The following is a 20,805-nucleotide window of genomic DNA, read 5'->3' as shown; positions in this document are numbered from 1 at the left end:
ATTTTTTCTTTACACGAATTAAGAAATGAAAATTATGCAATTTGAATAACTACTTGAAACAATTAAGAAATAAAAATCATCACGTAAGCGGAACCAAAATGTAAAAATTGACTGTTTTTTTTAGAACAGAAAGAGTAAAATATATATATATAGTGCGAGAAAGAGATCGGTGATCACGTACAAAAATATATGGCCTGTCGGCTTGAAATGGTCTAACAATAAATTAAGAGATGAACATTGTTGGGCTAAAATGTCTATTAATGACCCTTCAATTGTTCATTCATGTCAACTCCTTAGGTGTCTACCTCTCGACAAGAATTATCTGCTCCCACTGCCTTTCGGAATTAGAGGCACAAATATTCAACTTCATTGGAATTTGCACTCAAATAATTATTTATTTATCGCATTTAAAAATTCACTTTTATATCCTTCCAAATGGTAAGTCTTCAGGTTTTTTTACAGTGATTATTTTTTGAAAAAAATGGAATGACGTGTTCACATTTGAGTTCAAACGGATGGAGAAAATACAGCAGGGGATATATGATTTGGGCCTGTAGCCCACATTAATAGATAAAACTGAAAACACTCTATGCACAAAAATATAACTAGGTTGAGCCCACTTTCTCGCAAAAAACAACACCAAGTAGTAGGCCAAGCCCACAGTCTCATCCAAGAAGCGTCTGGGTTGACATAGAAGAAAGAAGAAGAAGGCAGAAGGCCGCCCATCCCATCAGCAAGCTAGAGATGGCTTTTGGTCAATGGAAATTCAGACTGGTGAATGGGAGTACGTGTGTGGTCTCTACTGAACACATTTCAAAACAAATATCAACCGCAACAAAAACAGTTTCCTTACAATCATTTCTTTCTCTTTGTTCCTTTCATTTTCCACTAATAAATTTTAGCAATTAACCATTTTAGAGGAAGAGTGATAAAAAGAAATGGAGTGCTATTGTTATTCTACCAGACTATCATCACCACACCCTTCTTTTATGCTTAACCTTCAGGTATTGATAAATAACTCATTGTATGTGCCTGCATATTCTTTTACTCGAGTTTTTCATTTTCTTGATAATTTACTTGAGCTGCTTTATGTCAAGAAAGAATCCTGAATTTTTATTTGTATTGAACTGAAACTGCATGAGCCGTGATGCAATTTTTCTGTTTTGGTTTCATCTACCTGGGTTCAGATAGGATTGTTTTCTCTTTATAACTCAATCAACTACCATTGCAGGGTTCTTCTTTACCTGTTTGTAGCAAATTGTCCAAAAATTCTAATCGTCTCCGGCTGCTGTCCTCTCCTTTTCTTCAAATTAATGACAGATTGCATTATCGACAAAGATCAGATTTTTTAACTTCAAAAACATATAGAGGAACCATATTAGCAGAAGCTGGGAAGCAAGGTTGGGACTTTGGCAGATTTTTAAAAACATTATATTTCTTCAATGGGCCTCCATCTCCTGCTAAGGTTAGAAAGTTCTTTTTCCAACTTTTATTTCGTCAAACCAAAGAATTCCTTAAAATATTTAACTAACTTCAACTTCCCATTTGTGAAGTTCTTTGAGTTTCTAGTCGACAAACTATCCAGTCCATCACCTAGTGAGCCAAAAACGGCAATGGATAGTTCGGGCATTGTCCTTGTGGTTGGAGCAACAGGTGGTGTTGGCAAAAGGGTTGTAGATGTCTTACGAGAGAAAGGATTGCCGGTCCGAGTATTGGTATCTGCTCTTACCTTCTCCGAGTGGTTTTTTCGCCTATCTTAGTTTCGAGTAATATCTCGAAGAAAATATGTAATGGAAAAGATAAAAATCTGATCATGCTGCCTTCTGCTTATTTTGTTTTTGCATCAAATTTTTTCTCAGGTCAGAAATGCAGAGAAGGCAAGGAAGCTATTGGGCTCAAATATTGACTTGGTGAGCTGGCTGCTGTTATAAAGTATAGACTACAACATGGTGATGAATGCAATGATTGCAATTATTTTTAACTTTCTCTATTTACTAGCTAACAAAGCTTCCATTCCTATCTATAATATTGCTTTAGAAAAAATTTCTGCTTTTATTTATTGGAGGAAATCTTCATTTCATTTTGAAGACATTGTGATGGGATATTTTCTATTTTGTGTGGAAAATGATTGGTTTTCTTTAATTTGGCCTGTCTTCGAGTCAAATTATTTGCACTATATAATTGCAGGTAACAGACTTAATTTGTAAAAGTGTAATCAATGTTTTCATTATCGACTTGTCAGATAGTTGGAGATATCACTAAAGAAAGCACATTGGTCCCTGAGTACTTCAAAGGGGTGAGGAAAGTTATCAATGCTGCTTCTGTCATTGTTGGTCCCAAGGAAGGTGATACTCCAGAAAGGGCGAAATATAGCCAAGTACGGTTCCAAACATCATCTGTATCAATGTCCATAATGTTTTTGCTTGTCATTGTGCAGCTGGGCCATTATCATGAATCTTAACCAAATTATTTATCAATTTGTTGTACCTTATTCACCATTTTAAGTTTTTGTTTCTTTCTACTTTAGGCATCTGACTTTCAATTATGATGTACAGGGAATCAAGTTCTTTGAACCAGAGGTACTTGAATGATTTTATATGTCTTTTGTCTTTGGAGTTAAATTTATCTTTCTTATCAATCACATTGGAACTTTGATTGATGAAAGCAGATTAAAGGCGATTCACCTGAAATGGTGGAGTACATTGGGATGAAGAATTTGATTAATGCTGTAAAAGAAAATGTTGGACTTCGAAATGGGAAACTGATATTTGGATGTGAAGGTACTCCATTTTTTTTTTTTTTTAAAAAAAAAGAAAGGAATATATATGCTGTACAATTGAATCAGCTAGTCTTCGATAACATGTTTTATCTAACTATTTATTGGATTAACTGATACTTGATAATGGTTGAGCCTCAATATTTGAACAAGTTACTTATATGGCAACCAATTAGTAGTTTTTGTCATCTCTAGCCTTCATCAATTAAGCATTTCAATACTTCGAATCTATCAAAGGAAATTTGGACCTTGTTTGCAAATTTCCACCTTCACTAAAATGCAAAGCTTATGCTAGAATATGTCGTGTGTGTCTTCAAATTCTTTCTCCAACTTGCATCTTGCAGACAATAGTTTTAAAGATCTCCCTTGGGGTGCTTTGGATGATGTCGTTATGGGAGGTGTTAGTGAAAGCGCTTTCCAAATTGACACAACTGGTGGGGAAAATGGTGGACCAACTGGAATTTTTAAAGGTTAGTTTGATTTAAACTATGTTGCCTAAGCAGTGCTTGTGATCAAATGTACTGTCTGTTCATGTCTTTTTCTTGTGCACTTTTGCATTTGTCAGGTGTTCTTTCCACTGCAAATAATGGTGGCTTCACTAGTATCAGAACCAGGGTAATCTGCAGCTCTTTTGCTTGACTGCTCACCTTGCTTCCACAAGGCTTGGTTTGCTGTTTGCAACAAGCTCTACCTTTTTACTATCCATACCTTTATTAGTGATTTTATCGCTGCTAAATAGAACATGACAATCTGTTAACACCCTGTTCTTGAATAAATTTAACTTGCATTAAAATGGGTCCGTTAAGCCTATTTTTTGTATCTGATTTATCTTTCTTTTGCATTATACCATTATGAAAAGTTAGTTAAGTAAGGTTGACTATCATCTTCATATTTCCATATACCATTATCAAAAGTTAGGTAAGTATGGTTAATTATCATCTTCATATTTCTATACCATATATAAAGCCTGTCATCAGTGTGGCTAAGTATTACAATATATGATCTAATAGTGCACTTCTGCATTCGCTGTCTTGAATATCACGCTGCTAATTTTTTTTTTTTTTGTTCTTCTTGATGTTTGAAATTTGGTAGTGTTGGCCCAATTTTGATTGCTCAAACTTTTAGAGTAGCTTTATTGTCTAACATGATATCAGATGAGGAAGTCCTGTGGTTAAACCATTAGCCCTGTCAATTCCACATGTTGACTTTGCCGCATGAGGTGGATTATGAACACCATATAATATTCAATATAGTCGAACTCAAATAGTAATTCTGAGGCTGTAGCAGTTTTGAGGGGTGTAATGTTAGAAATTTTTGGAAATTGTAAATTTGGCGATATGAGAGAACACCTCTGCCAAAAATGCCATTTCCTTTTTATATTTTTTCCGGTGCAGTTTGTCATGGTTAAAAATGATTTGACAGAAAAAGCATGATGGATGTATTGTTTTATTTTGTCAAGTCCTATGTGATAATGTAAATCCATATTCTTTTTTCTAGAATTTTTCAGTACCCGAGGATCTTTCTGCATATGATGGTTTGGAACTGCGCCTTAAAGGAGACGGCCGTAGGTATAAACTTATCGTTCGTACCAGCCGTGATTGGGACACGGTTGGTTATACAGCTAGCTTCGATACTGTTGAAGGGCAATGGCAATCAGTAAGTAACATCATAACCTCCTTTTAACTAGCTGTGTTAAAAAGATTATGTTCTCAATTGGAACCGCTTTTTCCAGATACGCCTGCCATTTTCTTCATTGAGGCCAATATTTCGAGCTAGGACCATGCCAGATGCTCCTCCATTTGATCCCAGCAATATTATATCATTGCAGGCATGCCATCTCTGCTAAGTATTGTTCATTTTCTGTGTGACCAGCTTCTTGCTGTTGGTCAATTAACCAAATATACTTTCAGCTCATGTTCAGCAAGTTTGAGTATGATGGTAAACTGAATCCAACTTTTGCGGAGGGCCCATTTCAGCTTCCAGTATCGAGCATAAAGGCCTTCATAAAAGATCCTATAACTCCCAGGTTTAACATGTGTTTTACTTCTTTCTTTCGTTCTTTTTTAACTTTGTGAATTTTATTGATCTGCTGAAAAATTTATTTTGGCTTTGCATTCTGTTCATTGTAGGTTTGTACACGTGAGCTCTGCAGGAGTAACCAGGCCAGATAGGCCTGGTCTTGATCTGAGTAAACAACCTCCTGCTGTACGCTTGAACAAGGAATTGGGTTTTATCCTCACATTCAAGTTGAAGGTTGGTCATTGTCTATTTGTGATTTTGGTATGTTTGTTCTATTACTACAATGATGCCTATAGTAATCTAATGAGAGCACTTGGGGAGGACTGTTTATGAAGTACTGGAACTTCTAAATCTGTATTATTCACTGAACCATCTTCCGTAACTACATGAGACACGAGGGTTTTTCGCTGCAGTTGGCTGATCTGTGACAGAAAAAGCACAAGGATTAAGGTTAGAGAAAAGTTAAAATGTAAAACTTCTGAATATCTGATGTGTGGTGAGGAAACAATTTTCAGGAGTATGAGCTCCTAAGTTTACTGTGAGTTTGTATAGTATAGGAAAAGTACAGATATTTTGGAAGTCAAAGTAAGGAGAGGACATGTAAATCACATGTTGTGTGTGCATGCACATTGAAAATACATAGAGATCAAGATGTAGCAGATTATAGTTTCCTGAAACATTTGGATGGATGAATTTATTTATCTCTTTGTTGACTAATGGCCTGTTCAATGCTTTATCTATATTCTTGCTGGTTTAGCTAATGGATTTTGGAAATGATTTTCCAGCTATCATCAATACCTTAGACCATAGCACGTTCAGCATAAATAATTTTCTCCTTCATTGCAACCATCTGGCCAGAAATTGAAATTTCAGTGTCCAGATATATTTTGTTTTTTTTTTTTTTTCTTTTCCTTTTATTAAACCCTCTCTCTTTATGGCAGGGGGAAGACTTAATACGTGAAAGTGGTATGCCATATGCAATTGTAAGGCCTTGTGCTTTAACTGAGGAGCCTGCTGGAGCAGATCTCATTTTCGACCAGGGAGACAATATAACGGTAAAATAACGACTGGAAGTTTAACATTTCTTTTCTTGCTCAAGCTTTCTAGGACCACATTAGATGGTACAACAGAAAAACCTTTGTTGGCAGGAAATTTCTCTTGGAAATTCAGTTTTATGACAGTGCTGAAGCTTCTGTTCTCTTTAACCATTGTGTGATATATGCAGGGTAAAGTATCAAGGGAAGAGATTGCTCGGATATGCGTTGCTGCTCTGGAAAGCCCATATGCATGTGACAAGACATTTGAGGTAATAGTTTTTAACATATGCACATGTAATGTTGATTTTGGTTCTACCTAAAGCTTTCTGGTTTTTCTTTTAATATTGATTGGAAATACTGACCAAACTATGTACTGTCAAACTTGTCTCATCATAATGAATTGATCGGGCATTAACACTCTGATACACTTTAGCATTATGGTTTTGCATGTAACAGCTCATATCACAAACCAGTGTATATTAACACTGTAGACTTTCAACCTCGGGGGTTAAAGAATAAAAATAAAAGTTTTGGGTGCCTAAACATTTATATTTTTGAAAATATAAATAAACTTATGGGTGAAAATTTGAATTTGGACCTAAATCTGCCCCGTATCCAAGTAAAACTATTCTGGTAACAATTGCTTTTGTGTAGCAAGGAAAATCTGGTAGCTTTTGTAATTCTCACTCCTAGAGCCAGAATTACTAACCTCCTTGGTTTTAAATTGTTCTCCATCGCACTTCATAATAAAAGGAAAAGAGGCTTTTGAGTAAGTTTGTGAAAGAAAGTAAGGTCTTTATCCATTCTATGAAATTGACAATTACTCATTGATCTCTTGGGAATGTGCATGAAATTGTTTGTTTATTTTATTTTTTTTTTTTATTTTATTTGAATGATAACCATGTAACTTGCATACTTTTTTTCTAGTTATGAAATTCATTTTTTTTTTCCAGCCTTTTCAGTTGTGGAGAGAATCATGTATTTATACTTTTTTGCAGGTTAAAAGTGTGATTCCATTTAGTGAACCATTCACTGTGGACCCACAAAACCCACCTCCGGAGAAGGATTACAACGAATATTTTAAAACATTGAAGGATGGAATTACGGGAAAAGAATATCTAGAACGTAGTCCTGTTCCACTCTAATTCCCCAGGTAGCAGGTGTGGACTCATTATTTCTTCTGTAAGTGATACATAGGATGATAACAAATTGTCACATTTCATCTAGATATATGATCCAGCAAAAGGAAGCATAAATATCTGAGTTGCTTCTTTAAAAGATATGCAGCAGTTGAAAATGAAATACAGAAAGGAATAAACTCTTCAACTTATTCATCTGATTTCCCAATCCATAAAACAGTTCAAGAAAACTCTTAATTACTTCTCTTTTAAGTCCCCCAAAATCCTATAACTAAGTTAAATAGTCCACATAAATGAATTTAAGTATATATTTTTCTCATGCAGATCTTGACCCCTACAACTACAAATTAATGAAGCAGGGGCTTGTAGAGAAACGCCCCTATCAAGAAAGAGATGCCAGCGGAGGAAGATGAAGCTATCAACGATTGATGTTGGAGCAATGTGCAGAGAAGATGTGTAAAAATACTCCCCGCATAAAGACTAATGTATATAAACTCAGTTTTCTTTAAGCTGTATATAAGCTGTATACCATTTCATCTCAGAATTTGATACTTCGAACATTCGAAATTTCACCCCTCTATGAATTATATTGATCGGTGTGCACGATAGATTGAAATAGAGAATAGAACTTTTGCATATTCAAATAGATGCAATTGTACATTGCATGGATGTTGAAAGAACAGGTGCTTCAACAGCAGCAGAAGCAGCCTCAGACTTTAACAGAAATTTTGTCAACAGTTACCGATAAAGTTTTATTATCCTTTGTTAAGAAGATAGAACGCTACTGTTAATTCCTTTTCCTGTATGTCCATAAGCATTTTACAGGGATGTCTGGACATGTGACAAAGGTAAAAACAGAGCAAACCTGGGAAAAGGCAGGATTGAATAGAGAATCTTTTTAATTTTCTAATTAAAGTCTTTAAATTATATTTCATATATGTTTTTACGTCAGCCTGTTATTCTCATTGCATGCTAAGGTTTCACTCCTTGGACCCACACGTCTGTTATAATGAGCTGTGAAATTTGGAGTTTTTATTCTTCTTTGAACCTGGTTATACACGTGACATCCACGTGAGTTCAGCTTCCCTGCGAGCCTGCCCGTCACGTGGCTAACACGTTCTGGGAATATCATAGTCATGGGCATGTGACGAATGATGCAAAATGTCATATTATGTGCATTTGATTGATCATCACATGATACATTGTAATATTCTTTCTTTTTTTTTTTTTTTTTTGGTTTAGGATAATATTGTAATTTCAAATGATTTTTACAAGGCAACCACTTTTTTTTTTTTTTTTTTTTTTACCATTTTTCTCAATTTATGGTATTGTGGCTTCTAGTACCAAGGTGGATGCATTGAAATTTAAATCAAAATTGTCTTTTTATGTTCATGCATTTAATTCTCTCTCAGTGCCTTGCTTTGTTTATTGTTGTTTCCAAGTTTGGTATTATGGAGGTTATTTCTTTAAATATAATCAAACAATTTTCATTGTCTAATAAAGGGAAAATTTATCTATATGTAAATAAATATTTATATATGTTTATTGAGAAAAAAATGATAAATAAAATAATTAAATAGTAAAAAATAGAAAGATGTAGGGCTTTTAATTTTAATTTTCTGAAATTTATAAATGTTTGAAACCCCACACACACCCACCCAACCCTCCCTCTCAAAACAAAGAACAAAAAAGAAGTTGAAAAATTAATTAGTCCTAAACGTAACTTTGCATCACTTTCATTGGATACTGAATAGCCCGTTAAAGTGAAAATGACAGGAAGATCATGAATTGGTTGCAGAGCTTTGCAACAAATGCAGAGAACTTGAAATATACATATATATAAGTTCGAAAATGAAAAATAAAATCAAATAAAAAAAATCATGCAAATATATGCATTCTCTATATATTATAATATCATTTTTAAAACAATTAATGGCGTTTACATATCCTAAAAAAAGAGAAAAGAAATTGGGAAAAAAAAAAAGAAAGAAAAGGAAATGCAAGTTCATCTTCTTTCTTTGTAACATTGTAGTAGAACTTGAAATATAAATATGAAGCCTTTATACCTAATCTCTTTCATGGAGATAATAATAGTATCCCTTCAAAAGCACCACACTGCCTGCAAAAGACAAATTCCAAGAAACAGGAAATTAAAAAAGATAATTAATGTTCAAACGAATTTCTGTTTTTATCTCAAATTATGAAAAACAAGAATAATATAACTAGACGCATACGTTACAGAAAGCTTTATGTATTCTTCTACGTCGACGTTTATTATCCATTACATGTCTAAGCTTTCGGAGCATTTCTTCCTCAGTAAAAATCCGATCCGGCGAGCTCAAGAAAGCACTTCTTCTAACAGGAGGAGACCATAATCCACTTTGTGCATAATCAAAATCATATTCACTAACATCCAAGAATTTATTCAGAAGTCGGTCTGATACAGACTTGGACACTAACTGAATTTTATGAGGAGAAGTTGAAGAAGAAGAAGAAGAAGAGGCTTCCTCAGAGGTAGACATTATTTAAAAAAAAAAAAAAAAAAAAAAAAAAAGGAAAAAGGGTCAAGAAAGCAAAAGAAGATAACAGAAGAAGTATGTCTGAGATTGAAGAGATGCAAGAAAAGGAGACAGCAGCATTTTGAGAGAGAAGGGTTAAAGAATTGAAAGTGAAGGTGGGAAGTATGAAAAAGACGTGTATGGCTGTATGCAATCATAGAGAGAGAGGTAATGGGCTAGCATAACTAAAAGCTATTCATATTTGGTGGCGTAATATATTAGATTCTAAGTTTGGAGAGTGCTACTATCCTTAACATTTTTGGATTGCTATCATTTTTCTTATTTTCAATTTTATCCATGTGAGACTTTCTTTCGTGGACATGAGGCACATATTCCTTTTGGTGGACCCTATTTCAATCATTCTTGATTAAGGGTTGGGAAAATCTTTAGGTCATAGGAAAATCTGTGATATATATCAAAATTTGCTTACCTTTTTTTTTTTAAACAAAATGGATCAGAATTCAAATTCAAAACTTTAAATAATTTTGGTATCATTAAACTTTATTTCATGATTATAGTATTTTTATTATTTATAATGTTTAATGACACATCGTTTATATTAATATTTAGAATTTGAAAGAGTATAATATAAAACATTACTCCTTTCAACTTTTGATAAAAATATTATTCAAACTGCTGACAGCTACTTGGTCAACTGAAAAAGAGAATAACTTATGAGAGAATGTTTCATCAAATGTTAAAAGGAGTAACTTTTCACTACTATAAACGCTATGCTATCGAACACCGTAAATAATAAAAATAGTATTTTGCCTTAGTCAAATTAAAAGTTATATAAAAAAACTATTGCCTAACAACGGCAAAAAAAATAACTAATTTTATTTAACAAACCCTAAGTTTAAAGCTGTATTTAGAGAATTGAAATCTAAAATTCTAAGATGTGAATTTTAAAAACATATTAATATTTCATAGCATTTAAAAATAAAATTTAAAAATATAATTACAGAAAAATTTAAAAGGTAGAATTTAAGAAATCAAAATAATAATTAGAAAGTGAATTACTGAATCAAATATTATCATAAAAAAAATTAAAATGTAAGTTAAATTGGCTATTGAAAAAAAAATGCTAAAAATATATTCACCAAAAAAGAAAATAGTAATAAAATATCTGGTACCAGCAGTGTAGTATTTGCTAATGATTACATCGTAGCCAATTAAATGGCTACGGCTGTCCTGAGATATTGTGTATATTGGATTTATTAGGCAACTATATCTTAAAGTGCGCTTGCTATGTTGAGACCACCTAAAGGATGGTGCGTCTCCATACTTTATGCAAAGTAATTAACTTGTGATAATTGATATGCATAACCAAAGATGGCCCATTAGAGATTCAGTTCTCATTGTATTATTGAGTTGACTCAAACGGAATCATAATTTTTATATTTTTTAATTATTTAATAAATGTTAAAATGATTTAATTTTATAAATATTTAATAAATTTAATTTATAAATTGAAAATATACAGTAATCAAAATAAAATTCTTTTAAAAAAAAAATATGTATTGAGCCAAAAATAAAGAAACATCATATATTTTAAACAAGGCGCGACGGTGATAGTTTAAGGAAAACAATGCAAAGCAAAAATAAAACTCAAAAGCACATATTTTGACAATCATATCTTCACATGTTAATATAAATTTCATAATGAGCCATCATAGGTTATGATAAAAGAAAAATCAAAGTGAAAGGAAATGGCAGTAAATTGTCGGCAGATATTAATTGCTACCAATTTGATACCCACAGACATGCTATCCTACTCAGTGTCTGGAAGCTTTGATAAGAAAATTTTTCAATAGTAGAATTTAAAACACTGATTACAAACCCAAAATTCTAACACCTTCAATCAAGGAATTTTTAATTGAAGAGACATTTATGTGATGTAGTGTAATATTATTATTGCAATACTTAGATTACAAATATATTAGGGCTCATCAAACTGAAATTTTAATCTAGCTATTCATGAATCAAAATAATAAAAAAAAATTTTTTATTAAAAAAAAGTATTGTGGCTATTTATTAAAAAAAAATAAAGTAAAAATAATTTTTAAACTATTTTTTTTATTTTAATTAGTTTGATTGACGATCGGGCCTTAGAACTTGACCAATTTTGCAGTAAAGACATATTGGAGAGGATGACCCATTTGTCGATTTCTGGTCTCGGATTATGGCCCGTGGGCAGGCCTATTGCAAATCAAACCATATCTTGGCCTGTTGCTTTGCTACTGTTTGATAGAGTTAGATGACACCGGTTTCAGTTTTGTTTTTACATCCGCTGAAATTATCTTCCATGCAACCATTGATTGCTCTAATTTATTTACGAGTTTAACAAATTAAAAGTTAAAAACAATAACCTTCTTTAGTACGTGTCAAAAAATATAAACATTATCCATAATACTCTCTATTTTAAGACGGTTTGTTAGATAGTGTGACTCAACTAATTATTTTTCTTTTCTTATTTATTATTTTTTTCTTATTTTTTTATTTTCCTTTTACACCTTCTTTTTATTCACGCTCAGCATTAAAATTGATTTCTTCTTCGTGCTCAAGCGAAATTAAAACTGTAAAAGAAAAGTCCTAGCAATTGAATTAGTGAAAGAGCAATAATCAAAGCAACCATGGCCTACCAGGAAAGTAGAGAATATGTTTTTAGTTTATTGTATTTAGTTATAGGTTTAATTTTAATTAAATATAATTTTGAAAAAAAAAACACTCATCAGAAAATTCTAATATAAACAGAATATATTGGGGAGCAATTTTTAAAATCTAACATTTATAAATACACATTTAGCCACATCATTATCAACAATTTATATTTATTAAGACATATCAGCCAGAATCCATAATTGTATTGAAAATACCTTAAGTAAACTAATTTTGGAAGAAGTTAGATTATTATTATTATTATTTTCTAAAATCCGAGTTCACCAATAACAAAAAATAATACATATTTTTTAAAAAATAAAAGAAACAAAATTCCTGGTAAGGACTTCTTTCCTATAAATGGTTAAAATAAAATAGTTTGGGAAGGAAATATCTACTTTGTTCCATAATACTTGTCATGTTTGAGAAAATAGTTTATTCCAAAATGTTTGTTACTAATAAATTTATTTTTTTCATGTTTACCTTTTATATATGATCAATACTTATTATTTCAATTTATTGATTTATTAGAAAGTTAATATTAAATTAAGGATAATATAATCAATTTGCTCGATAATTTATTGTAATTTAGACAATTTTAATGGTTTGCATAAAAAATGTAAAATTCTAAATGTGATAAATATTGTGGAATAGAGGTACTAATAAGCTCTTCATGTGCTTTTTTTATTTTTTATTTTCACAAGGTTACCCCAAATTTATTGGACATAAATAGCACGCAACATAAAATAGAAATTTGGCGTTATTACAAAGGATCTTTACCTTAACTTTATCTTTTATTTTTCTGATTTTTTTGGTGGATTTCAATTAAGACAATTAATTAGTAGTAATTAGTAATTTCGATAAACGTAAGTAGAGAACTAATTACACAACTCTGGAAAGACCAAACTACCCTTTTTAAAAGTCATTCACTCACAAGAGCTACACCAGTCCAGAAATATTTTTTCAAGGGTATTACAGTCATTTAAAGTAGGCTTCAAAAGATCACCCCCACTTTCTCCAAATTTCCCCTCTGGCATACAGAGAGGCAAAGCGGACAGCAGTCTCACCCATTTCCAACTCGTTCCTAGGCCAAAAGGGTCAAAGAAACACACAAAAAGCTTTTATATTTGAGTGTTTTTATAAATTACAAGAGAAAATCACTCTTTCTCTCTGTTACCTCTTCCTTTCTTTCAAGCAAAGCAAGAGGAGAAGTGATGGCTGGTTATAGAGCTGAAGATGACTACGATTACCTTTTTAAGGTGGTGCTTATCGGTGATTCTGGTGTGGGGAAGTCCAATCTGCTCTCAAGGTTCACTCGCAATGAGTTTAGCTTGGAATCTAAGTCCACTATTGGAGTAGAGTTTGCTACTCGCAGCTTGAACGTTGATGGCAAAGTCATCAAGGCCCAGATTTGGGACACTGCTGGCCAAGAGAGGTCTGTGTTACAGTCTTTCTTTTGGTTGTGGATTTTGTGATCTGGGTTTTAAAAGTTTTTGTTCATTTTTGTGATCTGGGTGCTTCGTGTATTTTCGGAGATTTTGAGTGTTCTTTAAATTTTTGAGCTTTTAAATTGCGACTGGGTTTTTTTCAGTTTGCTCTTTTTGAACATTTTAAACGTTTTTGAGACAGTTTCCTGCTTTTGTGATCTGGGTCTTCCACATATAAGAGGTCTCATGTGTTAATTGGATATTTATATGTCTTGGTCTGCTTGCTTGCTGTGAAAAGTGAGGGACAGAGAAGTAAATTGGATACTGAATATCTTTGGTTTGTGTGTGGTGGAGTTTAGGATTTGCATATTAAGAAGGTTTACTTTGCTTTTATATCAAGTGATCTTGGTTTTGTGAAGATTTGGATTTAGATTTGCGATGGAGACTGATAGATCTTGACATTTTGCAGCTACTGTATGACAGCCTGCATATCTATATTGCTTGTTGCATGAGTACCTTGACATTGGGTTGGGAATTAAATAGAAAGTTTTTGAATTGGGTTATGATATTCTTGGTATTAGATGTTGGCGGTTGGAAGATGAAAAGCAGAAGCTAGATTGGTTGGAAGATGAAAAGCAGAAGCTAGATTGGACTTCTTATAGCTCCTGCACTTCATATTTTGTTTCAGGATTTATTATGATAAAGAATAAGTTCTTCGTTCTTATGTTAGTTGGAGGTGAAATTTACATCATGTTAATTCTGTTAAATTATGTGGCTGCAATCTTGCTCGGATCATGGGTTCTCTTGGTGTTGTGGCAGAGAGTTGGATGGTCTTTTGCTTGTACTGTAGATAGGGCTTGAAGGGTTAAGAGGCTAACTTGTGTGGTCAATATATAAACCTAACTTCTAAACCATGTATTGCAAAATCATAACTATCTAAATTAATTTATTTGAGTTTGATCCTTACATTGATGGCACGAGAAGCTAATGTAAGTTATAGATTTGATTTTAGACAGATTGAAAGTGGGATTTCTGAATTGATTTTTGGTCATGCACTCATGCTTTTTAAGAATTTTTTTTTATTTGTTCCTCTTATTAACATGGAGGGTGGGTAACAGATAGAAGGCCTGAGAATGATATAGAACCCTATGATTTTTTTTTTTTTTTCCTGAGAAACTGCCTATTTCTTGTATATCTTACGATACATATTTTTTGTATGTCACTTTTTAGCGTACATGCAGTTATAATTTCTGGTTTGGAGTTTTAATAACTTTTTGTGAACTATCTATGGTCTGTGTTCTGAACTCAACTTGTTTTAGCAGGGTGTATGTATCCTCGGCCATTATCTGTGGTTTTAACTCCTCTTGCAGCATATAGAGTTTTATGTACATACACTATTATGTCACCCTGCATATTTTCTGCATGCAACAATTGATGTAGCTAACAGTCTTTGTTATGCTTTTCTGAATGCTGTTATTGTTTCACATCATGTTGCCAAGTGACATCATTTCTAGGTAGACTAGGTTGTCCTTAGTACCTTTTTCTCTTTCTTGCCAGCTCTTCTCTTCTGACTTTTGTTAGAATCTTAGTTCATAGACATTACCCCCTTCCTGAACTTATGGTCTGTCCTTTGATCTTTCCTATTTGCATGAGGTATTTGGATTTTTTGCTTTTAGTTTGCAAATTAAGACTCTTGCTTTTGTACATCATGGATATTGTTTAATTTGTGGGATTGATGGATAAGCATGTCTCTTACAGCAGCTGCACTTGATTTTTGGACTATTTTCCTTGTTAAGTACTATATATGCATTTGATCAGATTAGTATATTTAGTAATAAGTTTCTCTTTATAATTTTGGTCAACATTTTGTTTCTATTCCACAGGCTTAGACACTGTACTTTCATGGTGTATCACTTACAGTTATAAGAATGCCTTTTACCTTTCACTTTTTATAACACATTCCTTTGCCTCAGAATCAAATTTTTGACCCGTCAAGATTAAGGTATTTTCTTTATTCTAAGAAGTTCAGAAGTTTTTTGAAGCCCACTGAAACCTTAAAGTGGTCCTCAGGTACCAAGTGTAACTATTGTTTGGGAGAGAGAAAATAGAAAAAATATGAGGGAAGGGAAGAGAAACACAAAAACAGGGAGAAGAGAAGGAGAAAAAGAGACAATATTGTAGAAATGAGAAAGTTTCTAGTAACATATCCTTACAATGTTATCCTATCAGTGGTCAGGGCCTAGTTCACATTACTCTCACTTCAAATGCAAAATAAAAAACGAGTGATCAAAATCCTTGTCTTTTGATTATAGCTAGTTTGTTATTACAGTCTCGTGGAGGTGAAACTTGGGCCTTAGTTTTAAGATTTCCTAGGTTCTTTAGCTCCATCGTCACATTCCAACAGCTAACTATCCAACAGCAACTCATTGATGCTCTTTAGGATGCATAGCAAAATCCTGCCTTCTTACAACTGTAAGCTTGTTTTAAAGCCTATTCTGAGTTTCTGGAACATGATAAAACTTCAGCCAACCCTACTCAAACAATCATTAATGGGCCTATTTTTTCATTTTCCCAGTCTACCTGATATGCCATGTCCATATCTACTCTGGTGTTTCATCTTTGCTATCCCTTTTATCAGAGCTACGAAGAATGATCCACATAAATCACCCCATTGCATTGATGATCTCAAATAGAAATAGAATTTATGGCATGTTATCCAGTATTGCTAGGTTGATCCTTTACAATTTCTGTGAATTTCATTTATTTTTACCATATACAGGCTTTGCAATTATATGTAGGGAAGTTTATGCCCCAATTTTTAGAATTGGTGTCTGATTTTGGCCATACACGCTTTCTTAAAAATATTCTTGGCCAACATGCATTTTTTGCCTTTCTACAATAAATTAGTGCTAGCAGGTTAAAGGTGATTTGCTGCTTTGCATGTATAGTGAGATGCTATTTACTTGTGATGCATTTGAAGGGAGGATGCACCCAATAGCTAGATGTAGAAGTGCTTGTTCAGTTGTGTTTAATTGATATCGAGTCGGTAGTTGGCTGGTGAATTTATGGTGGTAATGAAACCTCAACAAAAGGTATCATGGAATGGATTATGGAAGTTTTACAAGAGATACAAGTGACACTGAGGTTGGTAGTATGGCTATTTATTTAAGTTGCTAATGTGAAGAAAAGCATTGTATCATTAGATTCTTTGTTTTACCGTTCATACCCAAGGTTTTTTCCTTTTTTGTTCTATGAGAAAGAAATCTCAGCTGGTTTCGAGGTTCTGTTTTTGGTAGAATGTAGATTATCTAGTTTTCGGAACTAGATGCTCTGTCTGAAAGTCATATTCATTGTGATTTTGCATTTGTGCACGTGCAGGATTTTGATATCTTTGCGTTTGAGGCTGTAGTTACCTTTTCATTTTACTCAGTACTCTTGTTACTTTGCACCTCATGTATTTGAGGCTATAAGTATTTATCTGTTAAACTATAGATGCAGCGAGGTGTGTTGGGAGTCTTCCTCTTGATCTTTTGAAGTTAAAAATTTGATGAATGCTAATGGAGGTGACTAGAACAATTTATGTTAGTAAAAGGGACCTAGAAAATCTCGCAAATATACATACAGTTGCCAGTAAAACATATTTATTTTACATATTCTGAATTTTGAGGCTCTGCCTAGTTTTGCATATTTCCAAGACAATAAACGCTTGAAATTCCAGGGCTGCAAAGTGCACCCTTCCCAACCCCCCAAATCCTCCCTCCTGTTTTGCATCTTCTTTTTCCTACCTTTTAGACTTACCAAACTTCTAATTTCTTGAGGTATCTTAAGATTATTTTATCAAAGTTACTCGATTTTGTGTCATTTATTCTTACCAGTATCACTTCCAGTGAAATTTTTACTATTCTTCCTGGTAGGACCTACTAGTTTTATTGTGGAACATTTTGATGACATGTCAGTTTTGAGGCCAAAATGTGCATGTGAGAACCTACAAATTCCAGTGGTTATTTGAAATCACATGTAATGTGAAAAGCTCACTATTTTATTTTATTTTATCAGCAAAAAAAAAAAAAAAAAAAAAAAAAAGCTCATTATGTTGCTGATATATACATTCAGAAATGAGGAAAAGCTTGTTTTTCAATTATAATAGCAAAAGGCGATTTCTACTACTATAATGAGAAGCCATTGGTATCTATTATCATGCTGTTTAGGAAGTCCAATGCTTTTGTTTGTTTAAGGATTCAGCAAAATCATTTCAACTGACCAGACAAGACATGTGGACCTGGAATAGGTTGACTGAAGGTTGCTGAATGATTTCATGAATATATGTGGTCTTTTGAATGCTTTCTAGGAATCAATTTTTTAACATGAAAAATTAGCAATTTGCTGCTTTTGTGGGATGTAGATCTTCTAGAAACTATCATTCACTTCTTAACAGAGGGATCTTGAGCATGCATCACTCAAGCTGAATCTTTGGAGCCAGCCACAATGCAGTGCAGTAAATAAATTGGGTTTGGATGCCAAATCAGTTTAGCAATTGATTCGACATATCCATTGGATTTTACGTTGTTCTTCTATGTGTAATGCTGTTCTGCTTTCTGTGACTTGTAAACAATTTATATTGGTCACATGTTGCCTTTCTCGTCCACTTACAATTTGTAATCACAGCTTTCCTTTTCTTCCCTTCTAACCTTTTATTTGACGTATAGGTACCGTGCCATAACTAGTGCTTACTACCGAGGAGCCGTGGGTGCACTACTTGTATATGATGTCACCCGACACTCAACATTTGAAAATGTGGAGAGGTGGCTAAGGGAATTAAGGGATCATACAGACCCCAACATTGTGGTCATGCTAATAGGTAATAAATCAGATCTCCGCCACCTTGTGGCTGTCTCAACTGAGGATGGGAAATCCTTTGCAGAGAGAGAGTCACTCTACTTCATGGAAACTTCTGCTCTGGAAGCTACAAACGTGGACAATGCATTCGCTGAAGTGCTTACTCAGATCTACCGTATTGTAAGCAAGAAGGCCATGGAAACTGGTGATGAAAATGCTGCTTCTGCTGTCCCTTCCAAAGGAGAGAAAATTGATGTCAGTAAAGATGTGTCTGCTATGAAGAGAGTAGGATGCTGCTCAAGCTAGGAGTTTAGTCTGCATTCAATTGTTACGAAGGATGGAGCTGGTTTGTTTCGCTGCATCTAATTTTATGTACACCATTATTGTGTAAAATTTTCTGAAATATGGCAACAGTAGGAGATTGAGATTGGTTTTTATTTTGATTTAAGATCTTTTCCTTCGACTGTTATTTCTAGCTGACAGGGAGCTTAATTAGGAACAAGGTATTTTACACTATTGCTTTCAAAAAGTCCAAATCCGCACCAAGCTATCTATTTAGTTGTATTAAGGTAATGTTTGGAATTACATTTTCTGCATCAATTGATAGGTAATTCAATTAAATTACCCTATGGGTTTCAGAAATTTGTCTTATCTCGCATTCCGTTGAAGCAATTTATCATTTTGTTGACAGTGGATGATGTCTGGATGATGTGGGCCATACTGTCTGCTAGTTTTTTTTTATTGATATGACATGCTATTAGCATCTTATTTATAACTACGGATAAGTTTCTCACAATGCCTAATTATATATTTGTCTTCGAGCAGAGCATTTAACATACTTGCAATTTTCATCTTTTAAGTATTTGGTTTTTATAGATTTATTGAAATCAACTTTGGTGTTCTTGTTAGCTAGCAGGTTTGACCATATATATACTTTACCTTTTCTTGATTCATGTTACAAGACGTGAGCTTGATTTTCTTGATTCTTGAACCACGTTTTCTAAACGTGTATTTTTATGCTTTGAAAATGTATGGCTCAATCGTGACAGTCAAGAATTCACAAGAAATAAAAAAAGGATGTTCAGAAATTAAATTCTTGATTTACATGAGAAAATGAAAGGGGATTAATTCAAGAAGAGAAAAAGAATCAGTATTCATCAAAAAGAGAGACAGATTCCTCAACTAATCCCAGATACAGACACGAAAATCAGCTGTTTTTAAGAATATTTTAGCTAAAGCATCATTATTAAAATCAAATGGATCATGTTACTCATTGGTTAGAGCTTGTAGGTTGCTTTCATTAACTCTTAATCTCTATTGCTAAGCTGGCTTTTGTTTTAATTACACATCGATCCCTACGCCTGTAAATGGATAAGGAAGGAGATGATTAATTAGGAAGAGGATCTCAACCATTCATTAACTGACGTTACGGTGACTTTGCATGTGATATTGTGCCAGGCACGTGTTCGACATGTAAAAATCCATAATAAAAATTTATACAAACTTTGACCATATAAAATTTCAACATATTTTTTTTATGTTGTATTAACAGGGAATAAGCGAGTCAAATCGCCAATCAACTCCCTAAAGTTCGGTTTAAAAATAGCTCATTCAAGCAAAGCTTATTAATGATCTAGCTCGAGATTGCAAAATAAATAATTTTTTTAAAACTATAAATTATAAATGACCTGAGGTCGAATTTAGATTTTCAAATTTGATTACACATTTATCAAATTTGTTTCGGTACGTGTAAAGTCTTAAAAAAAAAAAAAAAAAAGCCTATAATACAACTCACTCGCTAAATAACTATTAATTAATTTAGTTAGGGATAACTTAAAACTTATTAAGCTAATACCCAATAATTGAATATTTAATTCATTAATATTTTATAATAATGAATTAAAATTTAATAAACATTTCAATGTGTATATGTATATATTTTAATCTTCAACATATATAAAATTAAGGACTTAGGTCCCACATCTGAGTATCCATAACAACTCTTTGTTTTGTATAAGGAGGATTCTCATTACTTTAGAAGAATTCTTTTTTATTTTTATTTCCCCATTTCTTAAGGTAATATAAATAGAAAATTGAGAGAAATCATGTGCCTGCGACAGATAACAAAATTGAATTGTTTAGAGTAATAAATTGGAATATTGTCCAGCTAATGAATATGATATTTATATATAAATCATTCACCTAAAAGTCAAAACTTATTGGTGGTTGATTTGGAAATTTTGGTTTTGGACAGCCAATCATTTGAATCTCATCCAAATCAGTTGTTCTGCAAGCTGTGAGCTATGAGTATGACTGCCCATTTATAAGTACTGTCTTTGCCCAATAGTCACTCTC

The 20,805-nt window shown here is 33.1% G+C and overlaps 3 protein-coding genes across 6 annotated transcripts; 2 read left to right on the top strand and 1 right to left on the bottom strand.

The window, feature by feature from the left end:
- The first annotated feature begins 763 nt into the window (after positions 1–763).
- On the top strand, positions 764–7,617 carry LOC105649701 (NAD(P)-binding Rossmann-fold superfamily protein). 4 transcript variants are annotated; one of them, XM_012236431.3, is made up of 17 exons: positions 764–1,004; positions 1,232–1,465; positions 1,554–1,715; positions 1,860–1,910; positions 2,243–2,377; positions 2,556–2,579; positions 2,669–2,780; positions 3,121–3,246; positions 3,342–3,391; positions 4,274–4,432; positions 4,509–4,604; positions 4,687–4,802; positions 4,906–5,029; positions 5,737–5,850; positions 6,021–6,101; positions 6,831–6,985; positions 7,296–7,617. In XM_012236431.3, exons 1-16 carry the CDS (start codon positions 939–941, stop codon positions 6,975–6,977), a joined length of 1,797 nt encoding a protein of 598 aa, XP_012091821.1. In that variant the 5' UTR covers positions 764–938; the 3' UTR covers positions 6,978–6,985; positions 7,296–7,617. The 4 variants fall into 4 exon arrangements, with proteins under 4 accessions (XP_012091821.1, XP_012091822.1, XP_012091820.1 ...); XM_012236432.3 differs by having other exon boundaries at positions 6,831–7,014; XM_012236430.3 differs by having other exon boundaries at positions 765–1,004; positions 6,831–6,992.
- A 1,223-nt stretch (positions 7,618–8,840) lies between these two features.
- Positions 8,841–9,745, bottom strand: LOC105649700 (uncharacterized). Its single transcript, XM_012236429.4, has 2 exons — positions 9,206–9,745; positions 8,841–9,090 (listed from the first exon to the last, which is right to left on the bottom strand). The coding sequence occupies exons 1-2, from the start codon at positions 9,491–9,493 to the stop codon at positions 9,073–9,075; spliced, it is 306 nt and encodes a 101-aa protein (XP_012091819.1). The 5' UTR covers positions 9,494–9,745; the 3' UTR covers positions 8,841–9,072.
- Positions 9,746–13,235: 3,490 nt separating this feature from the next.
- Positions 13,236–18,898, top strand: RABA1D (RAB GTPase homolog A1D). Its single transcript, XM_012236427.4, has 2 exons — positions 13,236–13,622; positions 18,321–18,898. The coding sequence occupies exons 1-2, from the start codon at positions 13,402–13,404 to the stop codon at positions 18,754–18,756; spliced, it is 657 nt and encodes a 218-aa protein (XP_012091817.1). The 5' UTR covers positions 13,236–13,401; the 3' UTR covers positions 18,757–18,898.
- Positions 18,899–20,805: the final 1,907 nt, after the last annotated feature.

The sequence above is a fragment of the Jatropha curcas genome, chromosome 11, assembly GCF_041381405.1.
Source record: "Jatropha curcas cultivar XTBG-Jc1 chromosome 11, XTBG_Jcur_1.0, whole genome shotgun sequence".
Lineage (NCBI taxonomy): Eukaryota > Viridiplantae > Streptophyta > Magnoliopsida > Malpighiales > Euphorbiaceae > Jatropha > Jatropha curcas.
This window is presented reverse-complemented; position numbering and strand designations above follow the sequence as displayed.